Here is a 27,806-nt window from a genome sequence, read left to right on the forward strand (position 1 = left end):
CACACACACATCCTTCGGGCCAGTATACCATAGGTATCCAGCTGTCTGCAGCCTCCCAGACTGGTCAGGGATAAAAAGGGCTGGTTGGATCATGACAGAGCTGTATGAATGTATGTTGCTGTATCAGTGGAATTCATCTGTGCATATGTGTGTGTTTAACAGCGTGGCCACCGGACTCACTGACCTCATTTAGTATGTAGGTTCAGTAAATAAATATAGAAACCCATCACTCTTCGCTAGCTCGGCCAACGCACAAACACGCACACATATATCCGCCCCAAAATCTGCCTGAGCCCGTATGATAAGCAGCGTGCAGCAGGGCAGTTTAATGACAGGGAGAGATGGAGAAAGAGTTAGAAAGAGTTAGAAAGAGTGAGGGCAGAGGAAGTGAAGGGCCGAGAGATGGATGGCAAGGGAGATATAAAGCTATAGAGGTAGGGAGGTGACCAACTTGGAGAGGGAGAGACATAGAGATGGTGGAGGGGCATTAATTGGCAAGCTACCTGTTATACTCCATCACACCACGAGTTCATATTTAAAACAATGCCCAATATCTATGTCATTCATTTAACTGCACATTGTGTAGATGGGGTCCTTAACTCACCTCCATGAGTTAAGGACCCCATCACAAGGTTATAAACACTCCCAGTGTTTGCAGTGCTCTGCACTGGAGCACTGCATACAATGCCGTCGAATGCAGCATGCACAATTTTACCTTTTCTGAGAGCTTTGCTAAAACTGCTAAATATGACATACAGTGGGGAGAACAAGTATTTGATACATTGCCGATTTTGCAGGTCTTCCTACTTACAAAGCATGTAGAGGTCGGTCATTTTTATCATAGGTACACTTCAACTGTGAGAGACGGAATCTAAAACAAAAATCCAGAAAATCACATTGTATGATTTTTAAATAATTAATTTTATTGCATGACATAAGTATTTGATCACCTACCAACCAGTAAGATTTCCGGCTCTCACAGACCTGTTAGATTTTCTTTAAGAAGCCCTCCTGTTCTCCACTCATTACCTGTATTAACTGCACTTGTTTGAACTCGTTGCCTGTATAAAAGACACCTGTCCACACACAATCAGACTTCAACCTCTCCACGGTGGCCAAGACCAGAGAGCTGTGTAAGGACATCAGGGATAATATTGCAGACCCGCACAAGGCTGGGATGGGCTACAGGGCAATAGGCAAGCAGCTTGGTCAGAAGGCAACAACTGTTGGCGCAATTATTAGAGAATGGAAGAAGTTCAAGATTACAGTCAATCTCCCTCGGTCTGGGGCTCCATGCAAGATCTCACCTCGTGGGGCATCAATGATCATGAGGAAAGTGAGGGATCAGCCCAGAACTACATGGCAGGACCTGGTCAATTACCTGAAGAGAACTGGGACCACAGTCTCAAAGAAAACCATTGGTAACACACTACGCCGTCATGGATTAAAATCCTGCAGCGCACGCAAGATCCCCCTGCTCAAGCCAGCACATGTCCAGGCCCGTCTGAGGTTTGCCAATGACCATCTGGATGATCCAGAGGAGGAATGGGAGAAGGTCATGTGGTCTGATGAGACAAAAATAGAGCTTTTTGGTCTAAACTCCACTTGCCGTGTTTGGAGGAAGAAGAAGGATGAGTACAACCCCAAGAACACCATCCCAACTGTGAAGCATGGAGGTGGAAACATCATTCTTTGGGGATGCTTTTCTGCAAAGGGGACAGGACGACTGCACCGTATTGAGGGGAGGATGGATAGGGCCATGTATTGCGAGATCTTGGCCAACAATCTCCTTCCCTCAGTAAGAGCATTGAAGATGGGTCGTGGTTGGGTCTTCCAGCATGACAACGACCCGAAACACACAGCCAGGGCAACTAAGGACTGGCTCCGTAAGAAGCATCTCAAAGTCCTGGAGTGGCCTAGCCAGTCTCCAGACCTGAACCCAATAGAAAATCTTTGGAGGGAGCTGAAAGTTTATTGCCCAGCGACAGCCCCGAAACCTGAAGGATCTGGAGAAGGTCTGTATGGAGGAGTGGTCCAAAATCCCTGCTGCAGTGTGTGCAAACCTGGTCAAGAACTACAGGAAACGTATGATCTCTGTAATTGCAAACAAAGTTTTCTGTACCAAATATTAAGTTCTGCTTTTCTGATGTATCAAATACTTATGTCATGCAATAAAATGCAAATTAATTACTTAAAAATCATACCATGTGATTTTCTGGATTTTTTTTCTAGATTCTGTCACTCACAGTTGAAGAGTACATATAATAAAAATGCTTTATATGCTTTGTATGTGGGAAAACCTGCAAAATCGGCGGTGTATCAAATACTTGTTCTCCCCACTGTATACAGTACCTTGCAAAGGTATTCAAACCGCTGATCAATTCTCTCACACAAAATTACAAATGGCACTTGAAAATTATGTTGCGTCAGATAAGTTAATTTAAGGCACTGACACCCAAAATCTTTTATTGTAAGGTGACATTGGTTTTCTGTTGGAAATATTAAGAAAAGGAAGAACCTGAATTAAATAGGCCAAAACACAGTGAACTGGGTGAACACCATCCCTACACTGAAGTACGGTGGAGGCAGCATCAGGCGTGGGGATGCGTCTCATCAGCAGGGGCTGAGCATCTTTTTACAATTAACGGAATAGTGGACAGAGGAAAACAGAGATACAGAGAAGGAAACAGCCTGAAAACAATGACAAGAATGTTCAGTGTTGTTAAGATTGATTTAGTGATCTATGTGATTGCAATCACGTTATTCTTTTTAAATCAAACTTAATTTCCTGAAAATAACTAAGTAGATTACAAACTGAGCATGCTGGCCAACTATATGCTATACTATAGCCCTGTTGCCCAAAGCAACAGAAAATATTTTGACAGGGCAAAGCACTACACGGACAAGTTTTCCAACTGTCGTCAAGCTTTGTTTTTGCAATACATTCCAGATGCAAATATAAAGAGAAGTGTATTTATATATTATGTAAATGTTATTTAATTTGGAATGTCATAACAACCACGGTTGTTTGTGTAAATAAGCCCTTTGTCAGGGACGTTTAGGCACATAGACCTTCTAAATTTGCCGTTGTTCTCTTTTAATGTTAGCAAGACCCAGCTGCACATATTGGAAGAGACTGTGAAACAGACTACCACATTCCATTAGCACACAATATCTCACCCTTCAATGAACACAGACAGGGTAATATTTGGTTAGGCTTTGTGCTAGTGATAAAGCCCCTGACACACTCAAAAACACATCCACCCACACACACTGGTGGCTGGCAGACTAGGATTAATTGTCAGAAAATGTCTGTCTGCACTTTGACCCTCAGCTAATCCTCTGGCCTAAATAATCCTGATTACTTTGGTACACGAGGAGATGAAATTGAGCTAAATACTTCCAGTGTTTGTGTGATTGTGCGCATGCGTGTTTGATCTGCATTCCAGATGATAATGTGTAGAACTGCAAACAGGACATAACGTAGCCAGCCTTCGATGCAGTTGACATAAAACAATCAAACGCCAACCAGGCTCTTTAGCAGGAGGAGAGGATAAAAAGAAGGGAAGGAGTGAGAGAGAGGGAGAATGAGAAAGAGAGAGAAAGAGCGAATGAGTATGATTTCCTAAACAGATCTGTGGTGTGTTCTCTCTGGAACTGTTGCTCAGCACTCAGCACGAACAAGCAGTCGGAGGGGTACTCCTGCAACTGTCAATGGATTACACACACACACAAACACACACACACTCCTCCTGTGTTACCAGCAGATTAAGGAGGACTTAGAGCTCAAGCACAGAAAATTACAGACTACCAGCAGAGAGCATCATGGGGCATGGAATGTTGAGATGAAGAGAGAGGCGGGATAGGAAGGGGTGGGTTTAGGTGGGAGAGAAGGGAACAGGAAGGGGTGAGTTTACTGGAGGGGGGGCTTGGCAGGAACAGTTTGATGAGGTGTTTCTTTGGATGGGAAAGTGTTATCCCTGTAAAGTAGGAGCCTGCGTTTGACATGGAATGTGTGTATATATGCATGTGTGTGTGTCTGTGTGTGAGATGTCCCATTAGGCCGCCCACAAGGCAACATCAGGGAGGACAGCTTTTAACCTATGCAGTCTTGCCATCAGCCACACCTACCCAAAATGAGTTTGCGAGCCCTCCTGCTCCCAGACAGTCAGGGCTTCTGCATCATTTAGTGGTGGCTTTCAGTGTGTCACCTTTCCAGTGAATCACATCAGTACCATTTTATCCTGCTTTACTTTGCTTTCAACCTCCTGTCTCTGAAGTCAAACTCAGCATTCTGCTGCTAACATATTTTATCTGTCTTCAGCCACAGATTCTCAACAAAGGGCAGATCAGACACACATGGTGAAGGACACAAAAACACACATGTACACAATCAGACACACACACACACACACACACACAGAAGAATACACACACACACACACATTCACAAACGAAAACAGACAAAGGAATACACACACACACACACACTGTCACAGAGGAAGACAGACACGCACAGAGGAGAACACACAAACCCAGTGTGTGAGCTAAAGGATGCAGAATAATATGTATACCTTGGGGGGGTAGTCATCTGGCTCAAACTAAAATAGACTGCATGGTATTCTCATCTCGTCGCTGACAGACACAAAGACCACCCTAGACACAAGTAGACCCAAGCCCACACAGACACATAACACACAGAAACACACACACACACACACAGATGGACCGCTCAAACACAAACATGCGCACACACTTTCTCTCCCAGTCCCTCTTTTCATAAAGGTTGATCCTTCATCACATCCTCCTCTGACCTTCTCTGTTTCCATCAAACAGTACCAGGCCCGTCTAGCCACTGCTGGTCACTGACCTCAGGAGAACAACAAGACACATCAAATCAACTTTTACTGGCCTCACACACAACATAAAAGTTGTTGTGCCAGGTGGACTGAAATGCTCCTTCATGGTGCTCCTAAACCATGCAGAGATTACAAAATGAGGGAAATAATGGCAACATTAACCAGAACAATGAAAATAAGATGTCTTTCTTGTTTTATGTGTGGCCACTATTATCTATTTATTTTGCAAGACAGGAATTGTTCCCGGGGGCGGAAACAAGTGTTGATAAACTTGTGATAATGTCAGCTGTAATGTGCACGAGACCGTTAAGACGTGGAAATGTTGAGAATGAGTCCAAATGTACAATCCAGGTGCTGCTGAGTCGCTAGTCAAAGAAATTAGCCATAGAAAAACAAGTTTCTCACCTGTCAAGAGTTAAAGGTTAACAAATGGGCTGACAGTGGTGAAAGATGCACTAACAACAGCCTGTGTGCATGTGTGCCTTAGGTTGTGCATTTTTCATTTGTTTGTTTTCTCCGGTGTGTGTGTGTGTGTGTGTGTATGTGTGTATCCTCAATAGATTCCACCAGCCGTCTCCATTGACCTTTTCAGCAGGGTCTCCAGACCGCCTATCTGACAACAGCTGAAGACAAACACACAAACACACACACATTCTACACATTCCTTTTATTATTTTCCCTAACTCTATACCTAACCAAAACCTAACTCTAAACCTAAATCTAAACCTAACCAAAATGAAACCCCAACTTAACCTAAACCTAACTCTATACCTAACCACTAACTCTAAAACTGATTCTAATCCTAACCCCAACTCTAACATTTACGCTAAAACTAACCCGTACGTTAAAGACCCGTTTTATCATGAGGAAAGGCAAAATGTACCCAGAAGGTCGAATTTCCCTTGTTTTACTGTTCTTGTGGAGATTTTTTATCAAAACATTGATGCAAACACAGTCCCACAAACACACAGAGTGCCTCCCGCCCGCCCCTCTGACAACAGCTGAAGGTAACAATAAAAAAATAACTCAACAGGAAGACTAGCTTCCTGTTGACAAAGAAACAAACAATTTCTGTGTTGGAATCCTCTTACTCTAAAGAGATTCACAGTGTTGGTAATGAGCCTCTGTGGAGCTGTGTTGGAATTATAATCAATATTATCTTCCCAATATTAAAATTGCATTTGTGTTTGTTATGATATAGTCTCATTATTAATTTGTAATGGGAAGTTTCAGAAAGGGAGAGAGGAAGGGGATTGGTGGGGAGACAGAAAGATGTAGATGTAGAGATAGAGACGGAGTGTGTGTGTGTGTGTGTGTGTGTGTGTGTGTGTGTGTGTGTGTGTGTGATGGGTGTCATAGAGAATAAACACAAACTGACCAAGGAGAGTGAAACACAGACCAAATCATGAGAAAAGTAAAAGTGTTATTTGCATTATTTGACAGTTGAAAATGGAATTGGAATGCTACCTTACCATAAACAGACTGTACTCAATGGCAGGCTGACCAAAATTAAGAAAACTGACTATTCTCAGACACAGTGAGCATATCTTTGCAATTGAGAAAAGACACTGTAAACTTAACCTCTATTTATCTATTTATTTTCCGCTGACATTTATACTTTAACTATTTGCACATTGTTACAACACTGAAGATAGCTCATCACACACTGAAAATCCTTTTCTGGGTGTCATGTTTACTTTATAATTGTATTTGAGTTTATTCATTTGTTAGTTATTCTTTTATTTGATCTTTCTTATTTTCTCCAGGTTTTTGCAATATAAACAAATGTTTCCCATGCCAGTAAAGCCTTTTAAATGGAAATTGAATTGTAAAAGAGAGACCGCGAGTGTGTGTAGATGTATATTCATACAGTCTCACTTAACTGTAATCTGTGCCTGTATGGTATCTCTCTGTCGGTGTGTGTGTTTGGAGGTAGCACTCATGTTGCAGCCCATGGGTAACATCTCTAGCCTGCTAATATGAACTGAGCTGACTACAGCTACCAGGGGATCCCAGTCACACACACACACATAAACAAACACAAACACACACATACACAAACATTAGTATACAGTGCCCTCCAGAATTATTAGAGAAGATGAGCAAAAGAGGATATGAAAAATTGCCATTTTTGTTCATCAACTTGGTAATACATTTGAAATGCAAAAGAAATGAAACACTGAGGAAAAATAATTTTCACAAAACATGCCACTATTATTTTCAGTTCGAGAAATTCTAAGGCTTATCAAGATATAAATGTATACCACAATTTCTTGTCTTGATAAGTGCTTTCTTATAAAAGCAAGACGTCAAAATAGCTTATTGGCATGAAAGTGACTTGTAATCGTAGCTTTGGAGTTTGGTCACCCCAAGATTCAACCAACTTCTACAATTCTCAAACTGTGATGATACTCCCACAAGTCATGAATGACCAGTTAAGAGTTTGTCTGATTAACTTGAAAAAAATATCAAGGGGTGCCAGTAATCATGACAGGTTCTTCAGAATAATATATATTTCTTCATTAATTGTTTTTTATTCTTAATTAATTGATTAATTAATTCTGTCATAATTTAAGTAAAATCAAGATGAAAAAAAATGTATTATAGGCTTGTTGGATCAAGTCATATAATAATCCAAAAGAGAATTAAACATTTGCATTTACAAAAAACATTGTGCTTAATTATTACTCAGAGATTTACTATTACTTAGAGATTACACAAGATAACCATAACCCTAACCATAACCGAAACTTAACTTCTCTTCCTAATCCCTAACATTCACTCTAAGTCTAACCCTAACCTTAACCCCTCAAAGCCTGAAACAGATTTTTTTGTTTGTCAGGCCCGGTCAACTGTCCTCAATTCGCCAAGTGTTCTACGGATTACTATACTTGTGAGGACTTTGGTACACAAACAAACGCACACACACAAATCAACAGAGAATTGTTCCAAACCACCACAGAAGAGCCAGTTTAAGGCCATCTGTAATAGGAGAGGGAAGAAGACAAAACAATTCTTTCTGTCGCTCGCCAAAACCCCAGCCTCACATCACCCGACCTCAGAGAAAACCGTACTGATTACATCCTGACACACACACGGAAGCACACACACCACACACATACACAGACACACGTACACACACCTACACAAACACACACACACACCCGGATTACATGCTCCTTGGTGTCAGTTCCATGTGAAGAGGCACAGATCTAGGATCAGAGTGTGTCATGTTAAGTAGCAACACTCAGATCTGATCTGAGAACAGAGATAAAGACAGATCTAAGATCTGAGTGTGTCATTTCAAGAAGCAAAACCCAAATCTGATCTGAGAACAGAGATACAGTTCTAGAAACAGAGTGTTTAATGTTAAATATCACCCAGATCTAATTTGAGAACAGGGATAATAAGATGGAGAGACAATGAGACATCCTAATCAGCAGCAACAATCCACAGTACAGACTACACTGTGTGGAGACTAGTAACTAACCCTCTATAGCACATCTACAGAGGAAAGCAAAAGCCCTCACAGAGAATCATGTACAAATGTGTCCTGTTTTATCATTCAGATATATTAGTAAAACAAAACATAGAACTGAAAACAGAAAGCAAAGCGAGATGATCTGGAAGGACCTGTATAGTGAGATTCAACTCTCCTGGGACAGCCAGATCAGGATGCTTCCGGTTTTCAGGGAAGGTTACTTGCACCTACAACCCTATATTTTTCCTTCATAGCAGGTCCTCAAAGTTATTTTGAAATACGGAGCCAATTTCAGCAGATTTTATTTCCATGACTGAACAAAACTGCACAAACATTTGTGGCCAAAAACAATCAGACCCTTGCAACCTTTGTTTCTGATTCAAAACGTAATGTATTTAAATCAATAAATAAATAAAAATGACACTGACAAAATTATTGACAGCCTAGCCTATTTGGTAGTACAGCCTCAGGCCAAACTAGCAGCAAAAGAGCAGTCCAGCGTTTTGTATTGAACCATTCCTGGGTGCTTTTTCAAGGGTGTTTGGGGTCATTTTCCTGCTGGAAGACCCATGACCTCTCGAGGATGCAGATTTCTGACAATGGATTTGACATTGGGCGCCAAAGTGCCTTGGTACTCTATAATTTCATGATGCCATGAACACGTTCAAGGCACCCAGTTCCAGAGGCAGCAAAGCAACAACAAACATAACTGAACCTCCCTCATGTTTGAATGGGGGAAGGCGTTATTTTCTTTGAACGCTTTATTTTGTTTTCTGTAAACATAGAGATTATGTGCTTTAACAAAAAGCTCTAATTTGGTCTCACCTGTCCACAGGACATTCTCCAAGAAGGATTATGGCATGTTCAGGTGTGTTTTGGCAAATTACAGTCAGGCTTTGTTTATGTCTCTCTTTCAGCAGTGGGGTCCTCTTGGGTCTTCTACCGACAACCCCCTTTCATTGAGTTGGCAAGGATAATAAAACTGCCCTATCTTGTGTCTGAAGGTCCCTGGAAATGGCCTTATCCATGTTTGGCTACAAACTTGTCAGATTTACACATATAATTCTCCCTTTTTTCTCTGTGCTTATTGTGGTACACAAATTGATGCAAAACATGACAATGAGTCCTTTTCCATTCAAACGGGTTGAATTGAAATGTTAAATGAAGTGATTTCCACATTTCAGCCTCCTACATCTCAACACATTGAGTTTAATACCAAAGTAAAGAATATCTACCTGCTTGAAATGTAATTACACTGAACAAAATTGTAAACGCACCACTTGTTTTTACCCCCATTTATCATGAGCTGAACTCAAAGATCTAAGACTTTCTCTATGTACACATAAGGCCTATTTCTCTCAAATATTGCTCACAAATCTGTCTAAATCTGTGTTAGTGAACACTTCTCCTTTGCCGAAGATAATCCATCCACCTCACAGGTGTGGCATATCAAGATGCTGATTAGACAGCATGATTATTGCACAGGTGTGCCTTAGGCTGGCCACAATAAAAGGCCACTCTAAAATGTGCAGTTCCATCACACAGCACAATGCCACAGATGTCGCAAGTTTTGAGGGAGAGGGAGAGTGAAATTGGCGTGCTGACTGCAGGAATGTCCACCAGAGCTGTTGCCCATTAATTTAATGTTCATTTCTCTACCATAAGCCGTCTCCAAAGGTGTTTCAGAGAATTTGGCAGTACATCCAACCGACCTCACAATCGCAGACTACATGTAACCACACCAGCCCAGGACCTCCACATCCAGCATCTTCAACTCACAGATTGTCTGAGACCAGCCACCCAGACAGCTGCTGCAACAATCGGTTTACAGAACCAAATAATTTCTGCACAAACTGTCAGAAACCGTCTCAGGGAACTTCATCTGCATGCTCGTCGTCCTCATCGGCGTCTCAAACTAACTGCAGTTCGTCATCGTAACCAACTTGAGTGGGCAAATGCTCACATTCGATGGCATCTGGCCCTTTGGAGAGGTGTTCTCTTCACAGATTAATCCCGGTTTTCACTGTACAGGGCAGATGGCATTGTGTGGGTGAGCAGTTTGCTGATGTCAACATTTCAGATTGAGTGGCCCATGGTAGCGGTGGGGTTATGGTATGGGTAGGCGTGTTATGGACAACGAACACAGGTGCATTTTATTGATGGCATTTTGAATGCACAGAGATACCGTGACGAGATCCTGAGGCCCATTGTTGTGCCATTCATCCATGACCATCACCTCATGTTGGAGCATGATAATGCACAACCCCATGTAGCAAGGATCTGTGCACAATTCCTGGATGCTGAAAACAACCCAGTTCTTGCATGCCCAGTATACTCACCGGACATGTCACCCATTGAGCATGTTTGGGATGCTCTGGATCAGCGTATACGACATTGTGTTCCAGGTCCTGCCAAGATCCAGCAACTTCGCACAGCCATTGAAGAGGAGTGGACCAACATTCCACAGCCCACTGATCAACTCTATGCGAAGGAGAGGTGTTGCACTGCGTGAGGCAAATGGTGGTCACACCAGATACTGACTGGTTTTCGGACTCCCCCCGGACCCCCCAATACAGTGAAACTTAGACAGCATGATTAAGGCACACCTGTGCAATAATCATGCTGTCTAATCAGCATCTTGATATGCCACACCTGTGAGGTGGATGGATTATCTCGGCAAAGGAGAAGTGCTAACTAACACAGATTTAGACAGATTTGTGAACATTATTTGAAAGAAATAGGCTTTTTGTGTTAGATCTTTGAGTTCAGCTCATGATAAAAGGGGGCAAAAACAAAAGTGTTGCGTTTATAATTTTGTTCTTTGTATATGTAACTACTTTTCGAAGGTGCCAATAATATTGTCAGTTTTTGCCACAACTGTACACAGTGTATGATAACCCATATGTTTGCCACATGGCATCATACAGTGGATATAAAAGGTCTGCACACCCCTGTTAAAATGTCAGGTTCTAGTGATAAAAAAATGGGACAAAGATAAATCATGTCAGAACTTTTTCCAACTTTAATGTGACCTATAACTCGAACAATTCTATTGAAAAACAAACTGAAATCTTTGAGGGGGAGAAATAAAAAATAAAAAAGCACCTTTTGATTTGATTACAGCACTCAGTCTTTTTGGGTAGGAGTTTATAAGCATGGCACATCTTGACGGGGCAATATTTGCCCACTCTTCTTTGCAAAAGCACTCCAAATCTGTCAGATTGCGAGGACATCTCCTGTACAGAGCCCTCTTCAGATCACCCCACAAATGTTCAATTGGATTCAGGTCTGGGCTCTGGCTGGGCCATTCCAAAATGTTAATCTTCTTCTGGTGAAGCCATGTTTTTGTGGATTTGGATGTGTGCTTTGGGTCGTTGTCGTGCTGAAAGGTGAACTTCCTCTTCCTCTTTCTAACGGACGCCTGAAGGTTTTGTGCCAAAATTGTCTGGTATTTGGAGCTGTTCATAATTCCCTCCACTTTGACTAAGGCCCCAGTTCCAGCTGAAGAAAAACAGCCCCAAAGCATGATGCTGCCCCTACCATGCTTCACTGTGGATATGGTGTTCTTTAGGTGATGTGCAGGGTGGTTTTTGTGCCAAACATACCTTTTGGAATTATGGCCAAAAAGTTCAATCAGACATATAACACATTTACCCACATGCTTTTGGGAGACTTGATGTTTGTTTTTGCAAACTTCAGCTGGGCTTGGATGTTTTTATTTGTAAGAAAAACCTTCCATCTTGCCACCCTACCCCATAGCCGATTCATATGAAGAGTACGGGAGATTGTTGTCACATGTAGCACACAGCCAGTACTTGCCAGAAATTCCTGCAATTCCTTTAATGTTGCTGTAGGCCTCTTGGAAGCCTCCCTGACCAGTTTTCTTCTCGTCTTTTCATCAATTTTGGAGGGACGTCCAGTTCTTGAGAATGTCTCTGTTGTGCCATATTTTTCCACTTGATGATGACTATCACTATGTTCCATGGTATATCTAATGCTTTGGAAATTATTTTGTACCCTTCTTCTGACTGATATCTTTCAACAATGATATCCCTCTGATGCTTTGGAAGCTCTCTGTGGACCATGGCTTTTTCTCTGAGATGCAACTAAGAAAATGTCAGGAAAATCCTACTAGAACAGCTGAACTTTTTTTGTGATTAATCAGAGTCACTTTAAATGATGGCAGATGTTTAATGACTTCTATTTAACATGAATTTGAATGTGATTGGTTAATTCTGAACACAGCCACATCCCCAGTTATAAGAGGGTTTGCACACTTATGCAACCAGGTTATTGTAAGGTTTTCATTTTTCCCCCTTGAAGATTTCAGTTAGTTTTTCAATTGAATTGTTCACATTATAGGTCACATTAAAGATGGAAAAGGTTCTGACATGATTTATTTTTGTCTCATTCTTTTACATCACAAAAACCTGTCATTTTAACAGGGGTGTGTAGACTTTTTATATCCACTGTATGGTATCAGGCCCTTAATGGTTATACAGATCATATGGTATGGGTGAAGTCACAGCCCTGGAATACACAGCGACCCGTTTCAATTCGTGAACATCACTTTTGTGGGGAAACGAACCGGCCGAAGCGATTCGAACGCCCTGCAGTTTCATCCATAACTCCTCCCTCCCGTCTCCCAAATTGGTCGCAGCCATTTATTCTGCCTCGTCAGGAGCAGAACGTGGAGCATCCCACTCAGGTGTTTCTTTTATGACACGCCTGCTAGGTTATATTAGGTTCAATCTCAGCCAGAGTATTTATTATGAGGAAACATACACTGTCCTAAAGTACACCATCCATTATACAATATCCCAGCAGCATTCTACCTGACAACGTACTGCTGAGTTCACTGGAAATACATTTACTCAGAGCAGCTGGTGACAGAAAACACCTTGGTGTCGTCCCAACAGCCTCCCTTCCTCCCAGTGTAGTGCAGTTCTTTTGACCGGGGCCCAAAGGGAATAGCCATTTGGGAGGCGTACGCCAAGCCTTCTGATGGCTGTGCTGACTAAACATATCTGTCACTCAGCCAGTGGCTTCAGAAGAAGTACATTAACCAATATACAACACTTCCGCTTTCATTACATGAGCTGAGCCCGGCAAGGAGCAAAAGGGCACAGAAAGCGCACGTGTTTGCGTGTGCAAGCATGCGCAAGAGCGAGGCACGCGCGTGGGTCGGTGGTTGTGTTGAAAAGAGCCGTGGCCCATTTAGCTGTTGAGCCGAACGCAGAGAAAGGGCTTTTGGCTTCGGCCATCATAGCAGTCTTTCTGAAGTTATATATTTATTTGTCGGGTTTATTTATGTGCTGGGCAGCCACAGTCATCTCCCTCACAGCACAATGATTCATGTTTGTTTTTCTTTACTTCGTTCATCTGAGATTTAATCAACAAACTGTCTGCTAAACACCACAGAAATGTTCACACCAGCGGTCCCAGTTTCATCAAGTCAACTTAACTACCAGGCTGTGGTCGACTCTCTCCCTCTCTTTCCATCCCGCCCTCCCTACTTCTAATCTTTTCATCTTTCTTGTCCTCTGTCTCTCTCGCTCGCTTTCTGTCGCAGCACTCGTGCTCGCTCACTTTTCTTCTCTCCGTTCATACATGTATGCAGTCCCGTGTGTGTGTTTCAACATGTGTGTGTAATGGTTGGACAGCGCAAAGAGAGTTATTGGACTGAGATCACAGCGTTTGGCTGGGAGGAGGACATCTAAGCTCTCGGTTACTGTAACAAAGTTGACTTATATAAAGGGATCTCTGCTAAATACAGTGCACACGCAAATACACTGACGGGGGGGGCACACAAAATCACTCCTCCACTGCACCCATGGCGTGTGAATGAGAGGATGGAGTGAGTGAGGGAGGGCCGAAAAGAGAGAGGGATGTATGAAGGGAAGTGTGAGGATGTGTGGGGAAAGGAGTAAGATAAAATACAACCGTAATAAGATAAGAGTCATGCGTGGCTGAAACAGGATGAGTGGCTGTGTGTGTGTGTGTGTGTGTGTGTGTGTTTTTGCAGATGCAGAGTGCAGATTAATTTAGACGAATACATGAATACGAGATTAATCTGAGAGAGGGTTCTACCGTAACCAATGGCTACTATTCACTTGCCGTAATATGACAATTAAAAGCAGCCTTCCTTCTCTCCCTCGTTCCCCTCTGTCTCTCCTTTTCTCTCCCCCCTACCTTTTGCTCTTTCAATATTTTCTCTCTCCCGCCATCTCCCTCCTCCCTCTCCCCTTCCCTCTCTCCGTTGCCCTCTCATTCCCTCTGCCTCTCTCCTCGCTCTCTATCTAAACAGGCCTCAGAGTAATAATAAAACCAGTGCAATAACCAACCTCAATAACCCTCCGCTGCTTACATACAAGGCTGCTCATCCTTTCAGAATGAAATATGATAAGAGACAGAGGCAGGCAGCCCACATCCCTCTACAGTCAGTAGGAGGACAGCCCATACACCGCCAGTAAACACTAACACAGACTTGTTTACCAAACACTGGGATACGACTACCTCTCTGATTCTGTGTGTGTGTTACCGATTTTACCATGTGGGGACCATGCATTTACATGTGGGGACCAATAGTCTTTATAAAAAAGAAGATAGTAAAACCTGACTTTCGGTCCCCACGCGGTTATTTAGTCCCCAGAAGGAAAATGTCTATCTCCGGCTTTGGGGTTTGGTTTAGGTTAAAACATACAATTGGGGTTAGTGTTAAAATTGGAGTTGCTTTTAGGTTTAAGCATTAGGGGTTAGGTTTAGGGGAATATTTTTATGGTCTACACAAGGATAGAGCATTGAAATGCACGTGAATCTCTCCCTCTCTTTATCAATGAAACTGAATCAAATGCCAAATAATGTATTAGCATGGGAAAAATTTGTTTGGAAAAATAATCTCAGAAAAGTGAAGAAAGAAAATTCTAACCAAACTTTACCCGGTCACAAGTCAAATTGTTATGTTTTAATTACGCACAGTGTTGAAACAATGTGCAAATAGTTAAAGTATGAAGACAGGGAAAAATAAATAAAGAGATAAATATTGGTTATGTTTCCAGTGTTGTTTGCGCTCCGCTGGTTACCTTTTTCTCATGGCAATGGGTCACAAATCTTGCTGCCATGTTTGTACATTGTGGAATATCACCTAACAAATGTGGGAGTTTATCAAGGTTTGATTGTTTTGACATTCTTTGTGGTCTCTCCCTCTCTTTCTCTCTTTTCCCTACAGTCTTTCACTCTCAGTAGAAGGCAGGCTGTTAAAACAGAAGTGATGTGGACAGAGGAGTGGAGAGATAGGGGGCAGAGACTGTCTGGCTGTGGTGGCAGAGTGGCATGTGTCAGCCCGTTTCTCGCCTCAGACTTCTCAGGAAATCAATGCAGAGTTGACAACGGATGACAGCAGGCTCCTGTTCACCTCCTGACGCTGTCTGTCTCTCTTTGTCCGTCTCTGTCTGTCTCCGTCTCTCTCTGTCTCTCGCTCTCTCTGGCGGCCTTCTTCAAATGTTTCAATATAGTGGCCTTTACTGGCATGGGAAACATTTGTTTACATTTCTGAAGAGAAAAATAAGGACAATAAAATCCAAATGTCCCTGTATGTTTGAAACATCTATCCTCAGCTCCATGATGGTCCACAAACATAGCTGAATGCCTGTGGTGTCTGGAATAGTTGGGATGATTCAGGTCGATGGGTTTACGACAGGCCTGCTCTGGAAGCTGGGGAAGTCAAGCTGTGGCACTAACCAACCAAATGGACCCTGCGGTGGAGGTTGGTTCAGAAGTTATCTTCACCGTCGACCCCTGCTGATACGCCCTGACCTTTGACCTTTAACCCAGACCCGTAACCCCCAGGAGTCCATGAGAGGCTGCCTTAGAAAGACCGTACCCCATACGGGGGCGCCCCGTAAGGGCGGCCTGTCTGTTGATACGGGGGAGTTCAGTCCTGTGTGACACACACCATTTGCTGGTGTGGGGAGGGGGAGGGGAGGCTTTGGGCTGAATGACCAATCCACATGTGCACCGAGAGGTATAGAGAGAAGAAGAAAGGGAATAAAGCCCCTTTAAATTGAAATGGAGAGGGATGGGGGTGGAGGGAGAAGGAGAGGGGTGGAGGGAGAGGGCTGGGGGTGGAGGGAGAAGGAGAGGGGTGGAGGGAGAGGGCTGGGGGTGGAGGGAGAGTGCTGGGGGTGGAGGGAGAGGGCTGGGGGTGGAGGGAGAAGGAGAGGGGTGGAGGGAGAGGGCTGGGGGTGGAGGGAGAAGGAGAGGGGTGGAGGGAGAGGGCTGGGGGTGGAGGGAGAGTGCTGGGGGTGGAGGGAGAGGGCTGGGGGTGGGGGGTGGAGGGAGAGGGCTGGGGGTGGAGGGAGAGGGCTGGGGGTGGAGGGAGAGGGCTGGGGGTGGAGGGAGAGGGCTGGGGGTGGAGGGAGAGGCGGAAAGGGAAAAAGAGGTGGCTTTTTCCTGCTCTTGGCTCAACGGCTGGACGTCCACCCACTCTACATGTTGCTCCCGACAGGATCTCGTCTCTCTCCTTTCTTTTCTCTCTCTTTCATCTCTCCTCTCTTTCTTCCCTCTCTCTGCACATCCTCCCTTTTCTCTCCACTCCTCGTCCCCTCCTCTATCCTCTCTCTGTCCCCTTTTTCCTCTCTGGCAGCACAGATAAACTAAAGTGTCTTTGTATAACAGATGTACTCCTCTCTGATTCACTTTACTTACTCCACCATCAGCGGGGACAAATAAATACTGCTAGGTTAGGGTACATGACAAAACATTCTACACCCACTCTCCCACACACCGGCCAAGCTTAATCAAGCTTCGTCAAGCGTTATAAAACTGCAACTATTTGATGGAGTGCGAACTCTTTCAGAATTCATTTTCTCTTCACCTTGCTAATTAATTTCGAGTCAACAGGAGTGAATCAAATGTTCAGGCTGTTAGGACATCATCAATAAAATGAATAAGTTAAACTATAAACCTGTATCTCGAGTCACGTGATGAAAGACCACAAGAAATTAGAAAACGTTTCAAACCGGTACTCACATGTGATGTAGTAGTTCTGATTCCTCTTGAACTCCAAGCCCATGTAGTTGGGACTAAACTCCTGGAACTTGATGGTGAACTTGATGTCCTTCTCCGGCTTGTTACAGCTGACCAGGACATTGGGGTCCAGGACCGTGCTGCAGCTTTCCGCCTGATCCCTCCGGACCAGATACAGTTTGTAGAACTCATAGTCCCGCCCCAGCTCTGCCTTGGGGCAGACAATGTCCAGCTTGTCCCCAATCTTCGGGTAGATCACCACGCCTTTACCTGGCAAGAACCTGAGGGAGTGGAGAATGTCAGTTAAAGGCTGTGATCTTTACCACCACTCCTACCTAGTGGCTGATGCATGATCTGCTCTGACTGCGTTCCCAGCGGCCCGTGATTTACAACAAAGTGCACTTCTTATTGACCAGAGCCCTTTGAGCCTCAGTCATGAGTACTCCCCTACACAATACACCAGGGCTAGGCAATTACATTCAGCCGCGGGCCAATTTCTGATGGAGCGGATTGTCAGGGGGCTTCAACATAACTATGATATACTGTATAAATCCTTTCTTTTTTAAAGAATTTTTTTCCCCTGCATGCACGCTTTATTGATAGAGACAGCAGGGAAAAAAGAGAGCAATTTTTTGATGAAGAACAGTGGGCTGGATTTGACTCAATGCTACAGCAGTACATGTACAGGGAGGCAGCAGCTTAGAACGCTGCACCACCCCAGGCCCGCAATTATACATCGCAAATGAACCACAACTACTGTAAGCCATGAAATTTGATTGCATAAGAAAAATAACAATCAATGTAGACCTTAATATCGATTACCCAACCCTCTGCATTTGCTGGAATACTAAATACACGTTTTTCTGTTGTAATAGAATTCTTGGTGATTTTACAGCCGGATCCCATCATGAAAGTAATTTAAAAAACATGCTTACTTTTTAAACTGTGGCTGTTAGACACTGTCAAAATGTATTACTGGCTGATTTGTACAGTACACCTACGAGAAGTATGGTTTGAATTGATCAAAAAGGTATAGGTACATTTCAACATTTGGTCTGGATAAAAGGTCTAGGTAAAAATGTGTTGAGTTACAGCAATTATTTTGTAGAAACAAGTTACAACGAATACTTTGAGTAACTCTGCTCAAAGTATGGGAGTGACAATACTTACAAAAAGAAAAAGTGACACCACCCCACAAATTGTTTTTAAAGTTATTTCAGAAATTTTATTTTTTCCTTTAAAAATGCATTAAGCATTGCGTAAATGCATCAACAACAAAAATATAATGACCTAAAACGCTAGCAAGTATTAACATTTTATAATTATAAAATAATACAACACAGGATGTATCTTTTTGCAATTAATTAAATTGTATTTTATTCAAATGACAAATAATATCAAGTGAAAATAACATATTTAATAAATATTAGATGAATGTTAGAGCAAGTGTTAGATACATGTTAGAGCAGTAAACAAACAAATAGTTAATAAAACCAAACATTCATTATCAGCACTCAAAAACATTAAGAGATAAGAAAAGTAACACATTTATGATTTGAGTTCAAGTGACCTTAGTAGATGTGCGAGTAGCTACTACTCAATTACTTTAATGAGTTAGGCAGTTATTTTTTTATGGTGAAGGAACATCATCAGGCTGTGTATGACCTTCTGTGTAGAAAAGATAATGATCCACTCTGTCCACTCTGTTAATGGTTTTTCCCCCAGTCTGATTTAGTGCCTGGTCTTGTCCACACGTGTTGTAAGAGGCATCAGTGTAATCCTGGGATTCTTATCCTCCTGGAAAGGGGTCATAATATTTTGTAGCTTCAACCATTTAAAAGTTAGAGCTACATCTGTTGCTCTCTTTATTACAACCCCATCAAGCGGCTACCAAAGTTTACTCACATAATCGTGGTTCTCTGAAGGAAGAAAGAAAAAAGGCATTGGGGCCAAAATATTCCCTAGCACACCAGTTTTGGCTTGTGGGGCACATTTTTCCAAACCCCTCCTTTTCACCCTCTGGTCTAGTAGGATTGTTGATTACTGAGTTTGGGGGTGGGTTGGCTCCACAGACCACATTGGCTGCATTGAAACCAGCAGCCCGATTCTGATTCCGTTATTCCACTAATTGGTCTTTTGACCAACCACATTAGCTTTATTCACATCAGCTCTTATTTTGAGCCAATGTGACTGGCCTAAAGAAGAACGTGTGGGTGGGGGGGGGAGCGGGGAACGCAGCCCGGTTTACGCAGCCTCAGATGATCGACTGTTTCCTCGTGATGATGTCATCGGTAGTAGGTGAAATGGCCTTTTACAGCATACAACGAGAGCTGAGAGGAGATGTGAATGTCAAATGTTAAAAGCACAACGTGTCACTTCAACAGCCTGACCCTAACCCCGTGATAAAGAGTAAAGCGCTGAGAGTGCGGTCTGCTCTGGGCGGACAGGCTGAACCATTGTTCTGGACTCTAGGTGGGTTTAAAATGTCAACAGGGTTCAGTGACACTGTCCCAGTTAGCCAGGCCATTAACCCAGACCCAACGTGTGTGTGTGTGTGCGTGCGTGCGTGTATGTGTGTGTTCATGGCCATGAGCAGTGAGCACATGCGGCGCTCCAGCTATCAGCGGATGAGATCTGACCACGGCAGCAGATACTAAGGGAGTGAGATGTTTTTACTGATCCCTCATGGTTTAGCGGGGACTTTAGCGGGGACACTCATCTCTCGCCCTCTGTCTCCCTTGTTTTGTCTCCCGACTCTCTCCCTCCGGTTCTCTCTCTCAGTCTCGTTCATTCGGTCGCTCTCTCCCGCTCGCCTCACTCAGAGGGTGTAATCCCTGCCATCTTATCTACATTCTATCATCACTCAGCTCATTTCGCCACTAAACTACTCCCTGTCAGGAAGACAAAAGGGGGGACAGAGAGAGAGAGAGAGAGATACAGATGAGAGAGATTTCCAGGATTCATTCGTATTCTATTTGGATAGAGGCATTACCAAATGTCTTCACGTATTAGGGTTAGGGGAAATAAAGGAGGACTAGCCAGAATAAATCCAAAATGAGATGTTAAGATGATGAGAATGGCCTCTGTGTTAATGAAATGAGATGATAGAGGTCTCATGGTCTTAGGCCGCTACACAAATACACACACACACATCTGATAGGGTTTTGGCAATGGGCCGCTACTCACCCTGTTGTCTGCCTCTCTGCTTTGGGGGGAGCATTCATTCAGAGGGCGATAAGAGGGTGTGTGTGTGTGTGTGTGTGCGTGCGTGTGTGTGTCGTGCCAGCCCCAGACAGGGACTCCATCGGGCGCTAATTGGATCTACAAGATGCACCAGTGAGGCATAAACAAGTTACCATAGCAACACTTTGCTTTGTAGCTGACCATTCCTCTCTACCTACCCCTGTTGCTTTCTTTCTCGGTCTCTGCCGCCTCTCTCTCTCTCTCCCTCTGTGTCTGTCTTTCTCAGTTTCTCTTTCATTCATTCATTCTTTCACACATATGCGCCCGCTTGTACACACAGTCTGTGATCCATTACAGACAAACAATTGAAAAAGAACTGCAGGCATGGGAAACAACCTTAAAAGTCATTAAAATACATGTTGGTTTGCCAATCAACAGTCTGATATCAGTTCATTTCTATGATTTTCACTGGACACTAAACACAGGGCTTTTAAAATGATTCAGAAGCAAAATAGAGAGACGGATGAACATTCAGCTGTACTTGATCTAAGTCCTCTCTGTCTCTCTCAGTCTGTCTCTCTGTCTGTCTCCAGTCTGTCTGTCTCTCAGTCAGTCTTTCTACATTCTGTCTGTCTGTCTCTCTGTCTGTCTGTCTGTCTCTCAGTATGTCTGTCTCTCTGTCTGTCTGTCTTTCAGTCTGTCTGTCTCTCTGTCTGTCTGTCTCTCAGTCTGTCTGTCTCCAGTCTTTGTTAACAGTGTGGTAATGAGTCTCCGGCTGAGTTGTGAGGCTGGAAGTGCGGCGCAGATGGACGAGAAGCAGCATAAAAGAAATGGGGCAGCAATTAGTGTTTAGGCCCTTTTAAAAGCCCTCCTCTTGGCAAGCAGCAAGCCCTGCTACACACCCAACAGGGAGCTATACTCACAGGCTAGGAGTCTGTCTGTCTCACAGTCCTCACTAAAAGACTCAGGAGAGGAAGAAGAGTAATCTCTGTTAACCAGGAGTAAAATTGTCACGCAAAAAGTTTGGCATTTCCTGTTTCACTTCTGGGGGGGAATGCCATTAACATTTGTGATTCCCGTTGTGTAAGGGATGGAAGCTAAGTATACTCCCTTGCAAAAAGAAACCCTCAGCCAAACCTCTCCCTTCAGCTAATTCCACCCCTGTTTATCATGGCCAATAAGCTTGTCTTTATTTTCACACATTTCTACGATATTGCCAATTTTTACTTTGTGGCCGTGGATTTTGGCGGAAACCGTTCATCATCCGAACAGGGTCTTCATAGTTTACATAATGCCTTTGCCCAATCCTGATTCCAAATAATCAGGGAATAAAAAAAACGTAAACAGTAACAACTGCTGCTCCTAAACTCAACATTCTATGCGACCCTTGATGGATCCTCATCAATTACTCTCTCCATTAGAATCTGTCCACAAGAAATTAGGAGGGGAGAAACCCAGTGTGTCCATCAGAATCCAACACAATAAAGAGAATAGAATCAAAACAACCAGAAGAGTTGATTCTGTTTCTTCTGGCTCCGTTGTGGGCCTGTTCGGGCCGGCTTCAGCCTACAACAACACTACACAACCAGAGACAGAAAGAACAGACTAGAACAACAGAGCAAAGGAAGAGCAGAGGAACAGAGGAGAGGGGAAGAGAGGATTAGAGAAAAGAGGGGATGTTAGGAGAGGAGTGGAGTGAAGAGGGGATGTGAAGGGGGCTGTTTCACTGGAGAATATGAGTGCATGATCTCTCTATGGCTCTCACAATCTTTCTTTTTCTCCCTCCCTCCCTTCTCTCCCTCAGCAGGCATGTACTCTCCCTCGTCCGGTCCCTTTCTCTTTTTCTCTTACAGACTCACACCAGCCCAGTTTCACAAGTTCCCCTGTAGGAAAGGAGGAAAACACAAAGCCCGGTGGGGTGCATTTGGAGTTCTCCTCCATCCCCGGACCCCGAGGCCTCAGCCTGCTCCATTCACACTGCTTCAGTCAGACCACATAGCCCCTCAGTCCCCGCCCAGCTCTGCCCTAACCCTAGCCCCAGTCCTGCTCTGTTCCTATTCAGCATATATATAGTCTGTCTTTTCACTGGCCTTCACACCCCCTTTCTATCAGACAGTACCCCCTCCAAGCATAACCCAGTCTGAAGCAGGAAGTACCCAGCGCCAACCCTGCCACGGCTCAATGAGAAAGCCCATATGAATTCAGTCAAAAAAGGCCCATATGACGGTATGTATGTTCGTGCATGCGTGTTGGCTGGCGTGTGTACATTCCTTTGTGTGCGTGTGTGTGTGCGTGTGTGTGCCCACGAATATACAGGCCGGCTGGTGTGTGTGCGTGCCCATTGACAAGTATGTGTGTGTGTGTGTGTGTGTGTGTGTGTATGTGCTCGGGCCCATATGTGGTACAGTAAATTGATTCCTCATCCTGTGAAGCAGCGTGAACAGCCCATATATCAATTAGAATTCATTAGCGTTGTTCAGACAGGCTAATTAGCCTGAAACTAGGGGAACATGCCAACTGGAGCCACATACAGAGATGGGTACTCTCATGTCTCGGTGTTCACACGTACAAAAATCACACGTAAACTCACCGTCACAGGGACTCCAGCCTTCACTCTTCCAGCCCCAGTAATTATCACTCTATGAAGTGTTTTCTCACCAATTATTTCTGTACTGCTATTATCCAATATGCTAATGGGTCAGCATTGCTCTTAAGCTACTGCAAAACACAATACACCGAAATGTTTCGGCTCTAATGGAAACATTTCAATTGTACTGACTTGAAATATAAGGGTCAGCAATGATTCATGTAAATGTTCCGGTCTTTTCTGTTCCTTTTTGATGTGTTTAATTTAGTGCTTGTTTCAAATGAATAAATTCATTGCTTGCATAGACAGAACGTCTAGCTAAGGTTTGTTCAGTACTGTATGACGGGGCAGAGAACATCTAGTTAAGGCCCTCTGTGTTCAATATCAGTCGGCATGGTAACTGTGTTGAAAATGAGTCGGCATGGTAACTGTGTTCAATATGAGTCGACAGTAGCGGTTTTAAACATGGTGACTGTTCAATATGAACAGACTAGTTAAGGTTTTAATCATTGTGACTGTTCAGTATGAACAGAATAGTTAAAGTTTTAAACATGGTGACTGTGTTCAGTATGAACAGACTAGTTAAGGTCTTAAAACTGTTGACTGTGTTCAATATGAACAGACTAGTTAAGGTTTTAATCATTGTGACTGTTCAGTATGAACCGACTAGTTAAGGTCTTAAAACTGTTGACTGTGCTCGATATGAACAGACTAGTTAAGGTCTTAAAACTGTTGACTGTGCTCAATATGAACCGACTAGTTAAGGTCTTAAAACTGTTGACTGTGCTCAATATGAACAGACTAGTTAAGGTCTTAAAACTGTTGACTGAGCTCGATATGAACAGACTAGTTAAGGTCTTAAAACTGTTGACTGTGCTCGATATGAACAGACTAGTTAAGGTCTTAAAACTGTTGACTGTGCTCAGTATGAACAGACTAGTTAAGGTCTTAAAACTGTTGACTGTGCTCAATATGAACAGACTAGTTAAGGTCTTAAAACTGTTGACTGTGCTCAATATGAACAGACTAGTTAAGGTCTTAAAACTGTTGACTATGCTCAATATGAACAGACTAGTTAAGGTCTTAAAACTGTTGACTGTGCTCGATATGAACAGACTAGTTAAGGTCTTAAAACTGTTGACTGTGCTCGATATGAACAGACTAGTTAAGGTCTTAAAACTGTTGACTGTGCTCAGTATGAACAGACTAGTTAAGGTCTTAAAACTGTTGACTGTGCTCAATATGAACAGACAAGTTAAGGTCTTAAAACTGTTGAATGTGCTCAGTATGAACAGACTAGTTAAGGTCTTAAAACTGTTGACTGTGCTCAGTATGAACAGACTAGTTAAGGTCTTAAAACTGTTGACTGTGCTCAGTATGGTTGTTACAGTACTGTGTTAATTATGGTTTGTAACACGTTGACTGTTCAACGAGTCGACAGTAGAGGTTTGAAACATGGCTTCTAACAGACCTGGAGGTAATGTATCTAGTTTCCTTCTCCCCGCCCTTCCCTGACTTGTGTCATATTCAATAAAATCCCACCTCCCTTCCAATGGATTCTGGGTAGTTGAAGAGCGGGGGAAAGCTGTCGTCATAGTTACCCGTGCCGAGGCATTCTGCTGACTTCCGCCCCGCTCCTCCGACAGGAAGTCACCTGGGACAGATTGCGTGATAAGATGCCCACCTGACCGCATTGGTTAGCGTCGCAGGGGCCCTGGGGAGCTCGCGAGAGTGGAAGGAACGGAGTCGCAGGACCGCAGTGACACACAGGCCTGTCCGCATAGCCCACGGGGCTCCGACAGCCACTCGCCAGCTAGCGGCAAATCCAAGGCTCAAACCTAGACTGCGTCGGTCAGCTCTTTGCCACGAACGGGCCGCTTGGACCGCTGCGCCACCCGGGAGGCTCCTTGACGTATCTACTTTCATGGAGTACAGTGCAGCTTGGCCTCTTTCATGTCAATCAATACGAACCGCATCCGCTCCGACAGAGAGAACACGACGTTTAAATGTCATATTGATTTCCAGGGTCTCCGAAATGGAGTGCACTATAAAAAGAGTACACAATTTGGAGGGTAGAATTCAACATTTGGAACTCGTTTAGCTCCAGCTGTGATCTGTTTTGCTTCTAAATGTTTTCTCCCGTTAGTTCTTAACCCAAGCTGTGTCCTGTCACTGTACAGATGTTATTAAGAAACACTAATGCTCTATAAACACACACACAAACAGCCTACACACACACACACACACAAAAAGCCTACACACACACACACACACACATACATCACACGTATAAACACACAGAACTGAACATACACCACACACATATTTCTTCACATTTCAAAAAAGATAAACAGACTGTCAGAGAGCTGATGCACTGCCATAATCACACAAACACACACAGAGACACAGACACAGACACACACACACACACAGAGACACAGACACAGACACACACACACACACACACACAAACATCTGGCGCTAACCATGTTTTAGTCAGCAGGGCAGATTTGACCTGAATTTACAGACTTCATGCTAAAGGCTGGATTCAGACACTAGCCCAGAATACATAGAGCCAGACTTTAGTTGTCTCCATTTTAAAAAGGGTGAACAAAAAATCTGCTGCCTAGCTAGTTAGTGGGTTTCAAGAATTACAAAGAAACAAACAAGCAAGTGACAGGTTATTATTGGAGAAAATCCAGTCATTTCTGCTCTGTCACGTACCAAACTCCTCCTCTTTATCATTCCTATTAGGAGTCAGGACAGTACTGCATAATGAAGATGTCAAAGACGCACCCTGACAAACGGAAAACTCTGAATGCCCTGTGAATACAGACCCCCCTCTCTCGCAGAGATAAAGGATTCTATATGAACTCAAGTTGGAATGCGGTGAAAATCCCATTCAACAGGCCTCGCCTTAAACAGCCCCGAACTGACAGTTCCCACTTCACGTGCGCGTAAATGCACGCGCGCGCGCTCGAAACAAACAACCGCAAACATAACATCAGTGTGAGTTGCCTCAATCACTGTCACATGAGGATCAACAGCTTTCACCCAGGTCAACGCTGAGAGGGAGAGTTAGAGTTCGTTCTGAGCAGATTGGAGCACCGGTCATGAGGTCGCAATCTGACCCTAACACACAGAGAGCTCATTCTTTCCCAGTTCCTCCCATCCAAGCACCGCAACATACACACACACAACCAGCTGCCTCACATCACAGGGGCTCAGCTACAGATGGACTCTGCATGCTCAGTAGAAATCTCTCTTCTCTACAGGCGACAGCCAAACCAGCCCAGCCCTGCCACAACCACTCACTGCGTGTGTGTGTGTGTGTGTGTGTGTGTGTGTGTGCACTAGCCATAGTAAGCCAGAGAGGCTCAGAGGGAGGATGGTTCTGGGATTGGGTGGATTCCCCCAAGGCTGCGGGTTGGAGCCCAGATCCAAGGTTCTAATCAGACCTAAGCAGCGGAGAGAGAGAACAGGATAGCCTCGCAGGAAGAAACAATAGCATCTCTCATATTCACTGGGCAACATTTCACACCCTGAAAAGAAAAGCGAAGAAGAATGATAATGATTATCAAACCTTCCCAGCTGGCTGCGGGGCGACCAGAGGACAGCTGCACCCGGGTGGTTACGGATCGCGTCCCAAATGACTCCCCAGTCCCTATACGCTCTGCTACGTTTGACCCGAGTCCTGCAAGAGTTCCGCACTACGTAGGGAACAGGGGTGACTTGGGGTTGTCGGCCGAAGTGACGGGTCAAGACAGGAATCTGAACCGGGTCTGAATTGACTTCCGGGGGGGGGGGGGGGGGGGGGGGGTTGGGAGGGGGGCGTTCGGCCTCAAATCAATAGCAGACGTTGGCATGGAAGGCTCGCCCCCACCCCACCATCAACCCGTGTGTGCCTGCCTCGGCAGCGTTGTGTTGGGGGGCCTTTATATCCCCGCTGGGCGTGTGTGAGACCTCGGGTTTGGGGGGTTCGGGCGGAATGCTTAGCCTTCAGAGCGCGGCATCAATATGGATGGGACCATGTGTGTGTGCACTGCGTGAAGGACTTAAGAGGATGGACAGGTGCTAACATGAGCCAGCTAGAACAGCTAATAGCACGGCCGCTGGAGACGACCCACACCTGTTGCAACACACCGTGAGGAAAAGGAGAGGAGTCGAAAACAGCGAGAGAGAGACAGAGAGACACAGAGAGCAGAATAATATAAGTCTGACAGGCTGACGTGAAGCCCTCAGCGAAGACAAAGTGAAAGATAACACGCAGCAAAGTTCAAAACACTACCATTGTTCATCTGTCAGACTCTGGGACAATGACAGGGGAGAGGGAAAGTACAAACCCAATATCCATCATGTCTCCTTTCCTTCAGTTGTCCTGACATCCAGGCTGGTATTATTCATATGTTCCTGTTATTGTTTAGAGCTACAAGATGGATGGAGCAGAATACAAGGTGATGTGTGTCTGAGACATGCACGGAGCAGTCACTCACCTTATCTCTCATACACACACACACACACACACATACACACACACCACTCCAGGGCCAACCAAAGGTAATAAATGAAGCTAAAAACAGCACTGCGTAACGTTGGCGTCTCCATTGTTGTGTTTCTGTTGCGTTGGTAAAACGGCTTCCCTGAGAAAACTGAAAACAGCTGACCAAAT

The 27,806-nt window shown here is 44.1% G+C and overlaps 1 protein-coding gene across 1 annotated transcript in view; it reads right to left on the minus strand.

Annotated features, from left to right (window-relative positions):
• Positions 1 to 27,806, minus strand: part of LOC105024434 (ephrin-B1) — a 60,506-nt gene that overhangs the window by 11,758 nt on the left and 20,942 nt on the right. Inside the window, exon 2 of the mRNA XM_013133508.4 lies at positions 17,371 to 17,648. Coding sequence (XP_012988962.1) covers positions 17,371 to 17,648 — 278 coding nt within the window. The remainder of the gene's footprint in view (positions 1 to 17,370; positions 17,649 to 27,806) is intronic.

The sequence above is a fragment of the Esox lucius genome, chromosome 4, assembly GCF_011004845.1.
Source record: "Esox lucius isolate fEsoLuc1 chromosome 4, fEsoLuc1.pri, whole genome shotgun sequence".
Lineage (NCBI taxonomy): Eukaryota > Metazoa > Chordata > Actinopteri > Esociformes > Esocidae > Esox > Esox lucius.